The 13722-nt window shown below is 41.8% G+C and overlaps 1 protein-coding gene across 3 annotated transcripts in view; it reads left to right on the top strand.

Moving 5' to 3' along the window:
• The first annotated feature begins 224 nt into the window (after window positions 1-224).
• TMEM181 (transmembrane protein 181) overlaps window positions 225-13722 on the top strand; it is a 42190-nt gene continuing 28692 nt past the window's right edge. The window contains exons 1-3 of one of the 3 annotated variants that reach the window (XM_042472122.1): window positions 225-536; window positions 10792-10895; window positions 13637-13686. In XM_042472122.1, coding sequence (XP_042328056.1) covers window positions 391-536; window positions 10792-10895; window positions 13637-13686 — 300 coding nt within the window. In that variant the 5' untranslated portion in view covers window positions 225-390. Of the gene's footprint in view, window positions 537-5334; window positions 5430-10791; window positions 10896-13636; window positions 13687-13722 lie in introns of those variants that run through there. The other 2 variants (XM_042472131.1, XM_042472140.1) reach the window with 2 other exon arrangements.

Raw genomic sequence — 13722 nt, 5'->3', positions numbered from 1 at the left:
TTACATTCCTGACGAGTGGGTTTACACTTCTAGGGCTGTGTTTTTATCTTTCATGGGGTAAAGGTCCCTCTATTCGGGCCCCACTTTCCTGGGGGAGGAGGAGGAGGAGGGGGGGGAAGAAGGGGAAGCAAAATGGCTGCTGGCGCAATAATGGCGGGAGAAGAAGAAGAAGAAGAAGAAGAAGCTAGACCCTCTCCTTCCATCCTTGGCGACAGACAGTCCCTGCATTGGCCAGCAGGGGCGCTGTGCCGAGAGGAGGAGGAGGAGGACTAGGAGGAGGGCTGCTTGGCTTCGGCCTCTGTTCCTAGTCCCAGCCCCCGGGGCAGCCATGGCGAAGAGGCGAAGGCGGAGAAGGGAGGGCCTCCTCGCCTGAGGCCTCCAGGGGCCTCGATGTCGGGCTGCGGGATGGAGGCCGACTACCCGGCCTTCGAGAACCCGCTCTGCGGAGAGCTCAAGCACATCTGCCACCGGCTGCGGGAGACCTACAAGGAGATCAAGGAGGACCTCACCCCCTACAAGGATGACAGATACTACAGGTAGGAGCAGGAGCAGGAAGATGAGGGTGGTGGTGATGATGATGATACTACTACTACTACTACTAGTATTTATTTGTATTCCGCTTTTTCACAAAGGCATCAAAGCAGATCCCAACAGTATAAATTAAAACATCAGTTAAAATTACAATTACCCCCCCCAACCACAGCCCTCCCACCCCCCAGTCATAAAAACAGTGATCGACCCATAAAAAGAGATTAAACATCAAAGGATTTAAAACTATCCAGTAGGAATACGTTTCTAAAAAGCAGGGGAGAGGAGGAGGACAAGGCAACACAGAATGGAGGACAGCCAACAGGGAGGGACAGGGCCAAATCAAAGGTATATAGACACTCCTAGGAATAAGATCTCCATGCTCCTTGGTCATGCTCAATATGCATGGAAAGATGTGTGTGTGTGTGTGTGTGTGTGTGTGTATATATATGGAGGGCATGGTCAAATCAAAGGTAAAAACACTAATAGATATGTAGAAATTCATGATTCTTGGTCATGCTCAGAATGGAGGGCATTCAAGAAAAAATGTATCTCTATCTATCTATCTATCTATCTGTATGGAGGACATGGCCATATCAAAGGTAAAGCACTAATATATATATATATATATAGAGAGAGAGAGAGAAATGCATGCTTCTTAGTCCTCCTTGGAATGGAGGGCATTCAAGAAAAAAAAAGGGAGGACATGACTAAATCAAAGCTCAAAACACTCCTAGACATAGAAACTCATGCTTCTGAGTCCTGCTCAGAATGGAGGACAGTCCAGAAGAATGGAGGGCATGAGCAAATCAAAGGTAAAAAGTACTCCTAGAAATAGAAATTCATGTTTCTTAGTCATGTTCAGAATGGAGGACAGTCAAGAAGAGTGGAGGGCATGACCAAATAAAAGCTAAAACACTCTTAGAAATAGAAATTCATGCTTCTTAGTCATGTTCATAATGGAAGTCATTCAAGAAAAATGGAAGACATGACCAAATCAAAGCTAAAAACACTCAGCTTTCCATATTCAGATTTCTTACCCACAAATTCCACCGTCCACAACTTTAAAATATTATACACACACACACACACACACATTCCAGAAAGCTAACCTTGATTTTGCCATTTTGATAGAAAGGATACCAATGAAGAGAGGCTGAGGCTGAGAGAGAGGCTTCTGGGAAACGACCGTCAAAAAGAGAAAAATACTAATAGAATTTGTTGCATTATTCAACCAAACATCATTGATTCCTAATCTTGTGTAGAATCCAAATTATTACTAGATTATGAAAGCAATAATAATAACAATAATAATCTTGTACAATAGGTGTTGTGTGCCATCAAGTCATTAGGCCTTCACATCCTAAGGCAAACCTATCATGGGGTTTTCTTAGCGAGATTTATTGAGAGGAGGTTTGCCATTGCCTTCCCCTGAGAGGCTGAGAGAGTGTGACTTGCCCAAGGTCACCCAGTGGGTCTTATGGCTGAACAGGGTTTTGAACCTTGGTCTCCAGAGTTGTGGTCCAACACTCACATCGTTACACTATACAATAACAGTATCCAAAATCCACAAAACAGTGATACCTTTATGAAGACAACTAAAGTGCACAAAAGACATGGCGCAATAAAGGTATCACAGCTTTGTAGATTTTGGATACTGTAGTATGGCTAACATGGCTACCCCTGGATATGTATGCCATAACAATATTGTTATTCAGAGGCAACAACCCACTTATGAGCATTAGCATAGCCATGGCCATTATCAGCAGGCCTTCCCAGGAGTAAACTGACCGTTTAGGAGACTGCTTATCAGGGTGAGGCTTTCTCATTCAATCACATCCCTTCCTTGATGGATGGGGTAGTTCAGCGACAATGCTTTCATCATGAATGAAATTTTTTCTTGTTTTTGTTTATAATAATGTGATGGAAAAGAGGCATTTCTTTTCAATATGGCTGTTGGAGAGGGAGGACTGTCTTCTGTTTAAAGGCCTATCCATTGTAGTTCTTGTTCAGCAGGATTCAGACTGAAGATTATCAAAAGGGTTATTTAAAAAGAAGGGGAAATAATTGCTTTAGTAATAGTCTTGGCTCTGTATTTTTTTTATTCCTCTCCCCATAAAAAGCCTTTTTAACATACTGAACATTAGTAAAGTCCATCAAAATCTGTGGGGCTGATTTTTCCCACTCCTGCTTCTCTGCAAAGAACATACACTATTATCCTCTGCAGGCTTATTGAGACTCCTCACTGTACTTAGTTGGGCTAAATCCCTAGTAAGTACAACTAAGACTGCTGCCTTCATTCCAATACTCAGTACAGTATAATAGTTTGTAGTTAAACTACACTTATTTTGATAGATATGGTTTACTAATAGTAAATATGTATGTTCAAATGCAACTGATTATGGTGTTTTTCTGCATTTCTGTCTTGCCCCTGAATTCCCTAGTTAGAGTCTTGGAAATTTAAACGGGGAAAAAAATACTAAGTAAGGAATGCCATTGTCTGCCCCATGGGGCAGAGAATGTTACCAAGAGGAAATTTACTATAGGTTATTGCTAATTGTAGGCATATGACTAACAGCATACATAAGAGGTTTAGACAATCCATAAACTATACTAGAGTAATACTTTCATAAGGATCTAAAGGTGGTCTAAGACATTTCATTCCCTCAACTGAAAATGGCAGCCATCCATTCTACCCTAAATCAAAGTTGGCTGAGTTATTTTGGTCCATATGACAGAAAATCCTCCATAAATACTTCTTCCCCGCAATAAAAATACAGTCCCAATAAAAAGAATAGCTACCAAATTTGATGCCCTTTAATAACACTCAAAATAAACTGTCTGAGGTGACTGCCTTATTCTGTTGCTAGGTTCAGTAAAAATGTCACATGTCAGACTGCTGTTTATTTCCTCAGTTGTTTCCAGTGGAGACATGGTGTTAGTAGGGCACCAGTGATCCTTTCACACTACACAAATATTCCACTTAACTGTGGTGACTGCATCCCATGGAATTCTGGGATTTATACTTTGGGGAGGAACTAAAATTTTCTGGCTGAGAATTCTGCATAGCCCTCCCTCAACTGCAAATCCCAGAATTCCATAGGATGGAACCATGGCAGCAGGGACGTAGCCAGGGGCCAGGGGGGGTTCTTGGGGTCCGGACCCCCCCCCCCTTCTGTTAGAAAAATGAATGGTGCGTGCTGCTGCGCTGCCGCACCCAAGCCCCATTATAATGGTGGCACTTAGTCTGGACCCCCCCCCTCCTAAAATCCTGGCTACATCCCTGATGGCAGTTAAAGTAGAACCATAGTGCTATAACTGGGGGATGCTGCTATGCTGCAGAAATAATCAGTTTGACACCAATTTAACTGCCATGACTCAGTGAAATGGAATTCTGGGATTTGTAGTTTGGTGGGGCACCATAGCTCTCTGACAGGGAAGGCTAAATATCTCACAAAGTATACCACTGTCCACAGTCTTTTCTGTCAAATACCATACAGATCTAAAGGGTCCCTCCATTTTCAGGAACAGTTGTTTTTAGATTTTCCACTGAGGGAGTGGACACTTGCAATGGGTCAGTGAGATCTCTGAAAATCAGGTGCCTTATCTTGTGAGTGTAGAAGTGTTTTCCACCTGTGTAAAGTCACCATTGCATACAAACTAATGTTAATTAATGTGGAATAATCACTAGCCATTGTCTCTATACTTACAATTACTCATACAAATCAAAATTGACACTCTTGAGCCCAATAGAAAATGTAGTAAGAAAAGACAATAATGCCTAGTAAGGTGGAAGGCAGCAGAAAAAGAGGAAGACCCCATTCCAGATGGATAGACTCAGGTCCAAAACACACTGCAGAAATAACCCATTTTGAGACTGCCTTAACTGCCCTGGCTCAGTGCTAGGGAATCCTGGGAATTGTAGTTTATTGTGGCACCAGAGCTCTCTGACAGAGAAAGCTAAATGCCTCACAAAACTAGTTCCCAGATTTCCGTGTCATTGAGCCAGGGCAGTTAAAGCGGTCTCAATCTGGATGATTTCTTGAAGTGTGTTTTGGACCTAAGTGGCAGAAGCTGGAAACATGAGCTTGGATTCTCTGCTCCAAAACATGCATCTGAGGAAGTAGGCTCAAGTCTTCCAAAGCTCATGCTACCACATTTATTATCCTATCTGCTTTTGTTGACTGTGGGTGCCGTCTGTGCTGTAGAAATAATGCAGATTGACACCATTTATAAGCTCTGTAGCTCCGTCCTATGGAATCCTGGGATTTGTAGTTTTGGAAGGATTTTAACTTTCTTTGCCAAAGAGTGCTGGTGCCTCAGAAAACTACAAATAATAATAGAATAATAATACAAATAACCCAGTTTGACCCCCCCCCTTTAACTGCCTTGGCTTCATCCTACAGAATCCTGGGATCTGTAGTTTTGTGAGGCACCAGCCCTCTTTGGCAGAGAAGACTAAAGACACTCCTAAACTACAAATCCCAGGATTTCATGGGATGGAGCCAAGGCAGTTAAAGTGGGGTCAAACTGGGTTATTTCTGCAGCGTAGATGCACCCTGCAGCGAGCCCTGCTGTAATAAACGTGTCAAGTCTTTATCCTGCCATCATGGGACTCTCCTTTGCTAACAAGGGCAGCCAGGAAAAGCCCCACTGCCCGTGCCCAGACCTTGGGTGGCTTTCGAACTTCCCCGCTCCGCCTGCTAGTTGCAATAATGCGCATGCGTACAGCCGCCATGCCTCAGGCTGAGCCTCATTGGTCATGTGTTGGGCCTCCGGGTGGGAGGAGCTGCTTTGCCGGGTGACGTTTGCGGAAGTGCAGTCGTGCAGGAGCCGCCTAGACTAGGAACCCGTCAGAGGGAAGGTGGTGCATTGCGCATGCGCGGCGAGGGCATGGAGCTGTAAGTTGGGGAGCAAAAGGGGGTGATGGGGGCGGCAAAAAGGGGGGTCAGGGAGGCCTGGGACAATCGTTGCAAATGTTGGAAAGAGGGCTCAGAGCCACCCTTCCCTCCTCGCCCAGGAATGGGTCTCCCACCCAGTATAACTCTTATATTATGTTGTTATATATCACTGCTTCCCAAACTTTGGTTCTCCACATATTTTGGACTTCATCTCCCAGAATTCCTGACTGCTGGCCAAGCTGCCTGGGGCTTTGGGGACCACTGTTTTTTTTAATATATATATATATATATATATATATATCTCAACTCCATCTTGTAGCACTTCTGTTTGCCCATAGTGTGGCAAAGAGGTTTTTTCCCCCTCCCCTGCTCAAGAAAGTGAGACAGAGAGAGAGAGAGAGAGCTGGTTTGGAGAGACTGCCAGAAGTGCCCAGGGAGAGTCTTGCAAAGCAGAGCATAAGGGCAGCGTTTTAAATCCACTCCTTTGAGACATGGGCTGGAGGGACTGTGGAAAAGAGCCTAAGGAGTAATGACAAACAACTGAGCACTAAAGGGAGGATTCTCCAAGCTGTAGTATTCCCCATCACCATGTACAGATATGTATAGAGATTTTGTAGAGCTGGGGGGGGGAGAAGTAGTTTGTAGCATGAGCTTTCATAGACTTTAGTCTGCTTCCTCAGGTGCTTATGGTGGAGTGGAAGCCAGGGACAGACAGGAGTGCAGCAGTTTTATGTGAGTTTAAGTCCTGCAATCCTGTCTTTACCTGGTTTCCACTCCACAACAAGCCTAAAGTCTATGAAAGCTTATGCTACAAACTCCCCCCCCGCCCCCCCATTAGTCTCAAAAGTGCTGCAAAATTTCTATACATATTAATTCTGCAAGACTGACACAGCTATATCTTTACATTTTACCATGGACAGATGTGAGCGCTGGACAATGAAGAAAGAGGATAAGGGCAAAAAACATCAACATATTTGAGTTGTGGTGCTGGAGATGAGGTCTGGGAATAACAAGGACAGCCAAAAAGACAGACATTGAAATAGTTAAAGAGTTCCCATACCTTGGATCAAACATAGATCAGAAAGGGGACTGCAGTCAAGAAATCAGAGGATTAGGAACAGGAAGGGCAGCCATGAAAGAAGTAGACAAAATCCTAAAGAGCACTAAAGGCAGAATGGTTCAAGCCATTGTATTTCCCATTACCATGTACAGATATGAGAGCTAGACAGTGAAGGAAGCAGACAGAGAGAAAGCTCATTTGAGATGGGGTGCTGGAGAAGAGGGCTGAGGGTACTGTGGATGGCCCAAAAGACAAACAAATGGATCCTTGAACAGATCAAGCTTGAACCCTCCCTAGAAGCCAAGATGACTAAACTGAGGCTGTTGTACTTTGGCCTCATCATGAGGAAGCATGAATCATTAGAATAGATAACAATGCTAGGAAAGGTAGAGGGCTGTAGAAAGAGAGGAAGACTGCATGCCAGATGGGTGGACTCAATCAGGGAGGTCATGGGTCTGAATTTTCAGTGGAGGACAGGGGTTCTTGGAGATGTCTTATCTGCACGGTCACCGTGAGTCAGGGCCAAGTCAACAGCAGTTAACAGCAACAAGGGTCAGCAGCCATCCCCACCTGGCTGAAACTGAGTCATGCTTTAAATCAGAGTGAGAGTCAGCCAGATGTTAGTGAACTATAAACTCCAACAGCATTTGCCAGCATAATATGTGGGAAAAGAATGCTGGGCGTTGTAGTTCAGCATCTGACAAGCCATATGATTCCCACTCTGCTTTTAAATTAATCTTAACATAATTCCCCTTGGGAAGTTCCTTTCTTGGGGGGGAAAAGGAGTAGTTTTTCATTTGAAAAGTGCTTGGTGACTCCTACCTCTTGCAAATATGGGTACGGTAAGAGCTGCTGTTTTCAGTGTACACCATTTTAACACAGTATTTCAGACACAGCTTCACTGATTATAGAAAGAAACCCTTGAGATAGCTTTTACCAGTCTGCTGCCCACTAAATGTTTGGAATGGCAACTCATATCATCCCAAACCAGGGTGATCAATGGGGAGGAATTCTGAGAGCAGTAGTCCAAAACTACGCTAGTGTGGCATAGTGGTTTGAGTGTTGGACTACAATTTTGGAGACTAGGATTTGATTCCTACTTGGCCATAAAATCCACTGGGTGACCTTCGACAAGTCACACGCTCTCAGCCTTAGGGGAGGCAGCGGAAAATCTCCTTTGGTCAAATTTTGTCAAAGAAAACCTCATCTTAGGGTTGCCATAAGTTGGAAATTACTTGAAGGAACACAACAAGAAGTCCAAAACATATATGGAGCACTAAGTTGGAACAAGAATGACTCTTTCTTCTCTTTATCCTTATTGGTGACATGGGAGAAGAAGGAGTGAACCTGTGAGGATCCTTGTTTGTTATGTATCTGTCACCTGTTGAAGTATCAGGAGCATGTTATGGGTATTAGTGGGCCGATTCAGATTTTAAAAAGAAAATCCAAAATGCACAATGGAAGCGAGTGTTGCCTCCTTCCACTTGTAGAGCCATGCTACAACAATAAAGTTGGGGTGTACTGATTTGGATGGCGGGTGTAAAAATGCCCAGAACATTAGTTTGAATGTTTACATTGCCATACAAGATCTCAAAGGTTATAATGAAGTATGGGGACAGGGATCACCAGTTCTTTACTATATGCCTTGTAGTTTGTTGTGGCACCAGAGCTCTCTGACAGACAAGCCTAAATGTTTCTTAAACTACAATTCCCAGAATTCCATAGCTTTGAGCCATGGCAGTTAAAGTAGTGTCAAACTGAATCATTTCCACAGTGCAGATGCAGCCTCTGTTTGTAAGGAGATTCCAAAGCTTTAAAAATTGACCAGAGTCTTCCTTGATCTCCTTGATGGTGAAAACTGCAAGTTCCAGTTTCTGCATTTTAAAAAACTCAAGGAAACAAGTGCTGTCACTTGCTCTTTCCACTTGTTTGTTTAAATATATTGTTATTTGGTGTTAAAGGTTTATTATTTGTCATGTTTGCAAATGTCTTAGGAAGGATCAGCTTAGTTTGCTGAGTTCTGGGTGGTTCTCATTCTGATCTCTCCATACCCATTTTTTTTTTTTGGGTATGTCAAGAAGAAAAACAGCTAAAGGTCCTCTGTCTAGTTTTTAAAAATAACTTTATCACATATATAGGAATAAGTTGAATTACCTGATCTTGGCTTTTAAGACACTTTAAAAGAAAGAAGGTCAATGAATTATTTTCTGCTTTTCCTGTTTGTGTTTCCTGCTTAGGACTTTCAAAGGTGATTCTTTTGATAAAGACGTCAGTGTACAATTTTGTCTCCTTTACTGTTATGTGCCATATCTTTTATGTACAATCATGACCAACACCTGAACATTCAGGGCCCTGGAAAGTAGTTCTACCTTCTTCCCTGCAGCATATTTTTACATGGGCCACTTCCCTGTAAACATCTACCAGAGTAAAACAAAAGCTGATACTTTATCTAAGCAGGAAACAATGATATTACAGTTGCTCTTCTTATACATGGATTTTTTATACACGGTTTCAAGCATCCACGGTTTGAAAATATTCAAAAAAAAGTATAAATTTCAAATTTGCGATGTCATTATATTTAATGGGACTTGAGCATACACAGATTTTCTTATACACAGGGATCTTTGAACCAAACCCCAGCATATAACAAGAGTCCACTGTATTAAATTCCAGTTTTTTGTTCTTCTTGTGCCTAGTGACAGAAACTTTGGGTGCATATGCCCTGTAGAAATAATGCAGTTTTACATGCTGTAACTCTGTTCTATGGAATTTTGAAAATTACAGTTTTACAAGGTCTTTAGCCTTCTCTGCCAAAGAGTGCTGATGCCTCAGAAAAACACAAATCCCAGGATTCTCTGGGATGGAATCATAACAATTAAAGTGATGTCAAACTGCATTATTTCTACAGTGTAAATGCACCTTTTGTTTGGTGTAGGTGAGGGGTTTCAGTGTACTGGCACATTCATTAGAGTGATAACTTGCAGGTCTGTGTGTACTTAACATTTCCTTTGCCTACTGTTTTCTGTCTGCAGTCACATTCTTATACTTCTAGGAATACTGTAAGAAAAGCAATTATGGCACATACAAAGGAGAACAGTGGGAACACATACATTTAACCCTCATTCCAGCCTCATGTTTGCTGTTGAACCTGAAATCAATCCTTCTTACTTTTTTTGTGAATGACCTTTTAACCCTTCCCTTGATTGTCACTTTTGGTTTTACCATGCTTCCTTCTCCTATTTCTCTTCATCTAGCTTCTATAATGTAGAAGCATTTGTTTGATAAGGAAAACGAGTAAACGATTAAAAAGTACAAGTAAATATAATACCAGGGACATGTTTCAAAATAATATTTCAGTTTTCCCTGGCATTTTCGAGAGACAGAAAAGTAAAACTTGCACCAATTACCTTTTCAGTAAACATGGCATTATATTTCCAGTTGAGTTAGTGTATATGGGAGATCCGGCCCCAATGCAAATGTCTCCATAGTTTATCTGTCTACTGCTTTCCCCATTGCTCCAAGCACAATCTTCATTTCATTTCATGATTATTCATGTGGAACATGTTCATTCATCTCTCTGTTCTGAAGACAAAGTAAACAGTAGATATTGCCACAGATCCATTACCTATTGTCTGTAAATCAACAAAATATTGTATATGCATGTCAAGATTGTGACAGTAAGATAATCCAATGTTCCACAGCTACAAATGTGGATGTGCATACCATCTGCTTAGTTGTGTGCACATTCTTTGTGTGTGTGTTTTTAAAGTTCTTCTCTTTACAATATAACAGATAGTGGAGTCCTTTTCTCCTAGTGCTGGAAAAGGTCAAAGAGCTGATGAAACTATTCTAGTGTGAAGAAAAGTCTGTGATGTAAAGGACTGTTAAGGGTTATTCTATTAGTGTAACTCAGCTTTAGACAGTTTCCTCAATCAGGAAAATCACTTTCACAAAGACATGCTCAATTTATTGGTTGAAGATATTGTTTCATCAGCTTTCTGGTAGTACATTAAAACTAACAGCAACTTAGGCCTGATACAGACAGCCAAAATAAAGCTGCTTCGAGTCACTTTGGAGATATGGTGTTTCAATGATGCATGCATCCTAAAAGTCCAGAAGCCGCACCAAAGCCACGCTCCAGTCCTAAGGACTGGAGTGCAGCTTTGGTGCAGCTTCCAGACTCTTAGGACAGATGACTCGAAGCAGCTTTATTTTGGCTGTCTGTATAGGGCCTTAAAGTCTTTTTTAAATGCCTCCTTGTTGGAGTGTTTCTAACTTGATTCTTTCTATTTTTCCTTGCAGGTTGGCCCCAATGCGATTGTATACACTGTCCAAGCGCCACTTTGTCTTGGTCTTTGTTGTATTCTTCCTATGTTTTGGTTTGACTGTCTTAATTGGTATTGTAGGTAAGATTTTTGCCCATTTGATTCTGCAATGGCTTGTCTGTGTAGACTGGTCTGTGGCCATAATAAAGCTATGAATTTGCCCCGTAACAGGTTTGCCTTAGGTTTGCCATAAATCAGAAATGACTTGAAGGCACACAACAAAAATGACAAAGTGTATAGGTGCATGCCTGTCATTCTACTGAATGCTGCTTTGTTAGTGAGACAGATAACCTAGTATGTGTACCATTTCCATGTGTAATATGTGAGGGGTTAGAATGTAGAATGTAGCAAATGGTTTTGTGCAGCTGCTTCAAGCTAATATGAAGTAAATTCCTTGCCCAGTAGTCTTCCCATAAGGCCAACTTTTAAATTGTTTTTGCACTTTCCTTTACACTGTCCCAGTCATGGCTACTAAAAAGTTCAAAGTAAGCTGATTTGTCCTTTCTGGAAAGAGTTATCCTACCATGAACCTGCTGGCTGAGAATTCTAAATCTTTCCCCAAACTAAAGATCCCAGCTTTCCATACAACCTTGGTAGCTAAAGTGGAATCATAGCACTGTAACTGAGCAGTGTTAAAGAATATACAGCTTCTAAATAATGTGTGGTTATTTAAAAACATGTTTTTAAAAGTGAACTTGTTACCATACACCATACCTCATCACATGGGTATCATGTTGAGGATGGAGCAAGCTACAGAGAATAGGACCCGTAACAATTGATTCAAGCTACAGGAAAAAAGATTCCACCTTGACATCAGGAGGAACTTCCTGACAGTAAGAACTGTTAGACAGTGGAACACACTCCCTTGGATTGTGGTGGAGAGTCTCCTTCCTTGGAGGTTTTTAAACAAAGTCTGGATGGCTGTCAGAGAATCATAGAGGTGGAAGAGACCACAAGGGTCACCCATGCATGGCAGGGGGTTGGACTGGGTAGCCCTTGTGGTCTCTTCCACCTCTATGATTTTATGGTTCTATACCCAAAGTTTGGTATGTCTATGGTTGTTCATAAATTCTGATTATAAAGGACCCTCCTGGGCAACAGTTCACTCCATATGTATGAGGAAATAGACCAAGTCTATAAATGCTTATGCTCCAGCTTCTTTCACATAGTCAGTCTCCAAAGTGCTATAAGATACCCTTGTATACTTGTATTTTAAAAAAAAGAAAAACGTATGTTTTTAGAAATTAATTTTAAATACACTTGAAGATCTGTTCAGCAGTTGACAGAGAACTCACAAAGAAGGCTGCAGTGAGTGCAAATGTCTGTGTTTGAAGTGAGGATGATAGGGACAGGGTTCGTGCATGTTTGCTTTTACTTAAAGTCTTTACTTAAGACAGGGTGGCAAACTATGGCCCCATACAGACAGGCCAAAATAAAGCTGCTTCGAGTCACTATGGAGGTATGCAGTTTAAATTATGCATGTGTATTAAGAGTCTGGAAGTTGTGCCAAGGCTGAGCTCCAGTCCTTAGGACTGGATCGTGGCTTTGGTGCGGCTTTCAGTCTGTCTGTATGGGGCCTATGTTTTCTGGAAGGAGAGAAGAGCCCCTTCTTGGACCAGATTATGTCAGAGGGTGTTGCCATACACTTGATGACGGAGTTGGGGATGCATGTACCCCTAAATTGTCCAGTCCCCAGTTAAACTTCAGGATGGAGATTTTGCACCTGGCTCTTCAGTCCAGAACTTGACTTCATTCCTCTTTCCCCTGTAGGGGCAGAGGAGGGAGGAATGTAGTCCCCGTAGCTTGTACAGGGCACAAAATACAATTCCTGTTGTTGGTTCTTATGAAGGACCGGAGATAGCAGAATTTCACTTCTAGCTGAGAGCGAATGAGACTTTGGAGAGGATTTCAATGGGAGCTTCTGCAAGTTGGATGGAGATTTGGCCCATAGGCTGCAAGTGTCTCTCCATTGACTCAGAAGTAAGTCTTCTGATGGAATTTTCTTAGAGTGTTTAGGATTAGAATGCTATTCCCAAAGAGTTCCTGTTCTCTGAAGAAAAAGAAAATACAGTTAATAAGTTCATGCTTTTTAGCTTGAGATAAATTCCTCTCTAAAACTGTTTTCCAATACTGTCTGCTGCTTTGTGCCTTGTTGGAAAGTTGAACCTGACCTTTGCTATCATGGAAAAACACTAGTGATGCAGTAGATTCTTAAAACCTTACAAGGTTACTTTGGCAGCATGATTTGTTGACTTGAGTTCAAATTATTGATAATCCTTGCTTGCTTTAGCTGTAGGCAGGACACTTCAGCTGCTTTTAAAAGGACTCTTAAATTTTTAAAACAGGATGGGAAATTTGATGCAGAAAAATAGATGGTCAGAGAAATACCTGGAGAGGAAAGAGGGGGAAACCAAGCATGGACAAAATGTGTTTCCTTCTTATAGCAGCTTTGCTGGGTCAGACCAGTGAGCTGTCTACTTCATCAGCTTGTTGCCAGCATTGTCTAAGATAAAAGACAAAGCCTCTGTGTTAATTAAAAATGGATTTTGTTCCCTCCTTCCCATAGTTCAGTCCATTTTGGAGCAGGAAAACAATTTAGAACTTTTCCTTCAGGTATTTTAATAAAATGTGCTCTTAAGTTGCCTTTCAAGTTGCTAAGCATGTGAACAGTTGCCATTCGTGAGTTTCAGTGAAACACTTTCTTGAAATCTTGACCTTCAATATATTCTACCATTCTAAAATATTCAGTTGTAAATGTAGACGTTGACATATCATGGTGCAACTTTTGTTAACTGAGTGCTGTTTCTCTGTGTATTGTATAGGTCCCAATGTCATTCTTTCAGAAACAACTCGGTTAAATAATAGTTCCAAGGTAAGTCTTACTGGATTCTGTCTGTAGAGGGTGCAT

Source organism: Sceloporus undulatus, chromosome 1, assembly GCF_019175285.1.
Source record: "Sceloporus undulatus isolate JIND9_A2432 ecotype Alabama chromosome 1, SceUnd_v1.1, whole genome shotgun sequence".
Taxonomy (NCBI): Eukaryota; Metazoa; Chordata; class Lepidosauria; order Squamata; family Phrynosomatidae; genus Sceloporus; species Sceloporus undulatus.
The sequence above is the reverse complement of the archived record's forward strand: the minus strand, read 5'-3'. Positions and strand labels throughout refer to the sequence as shown.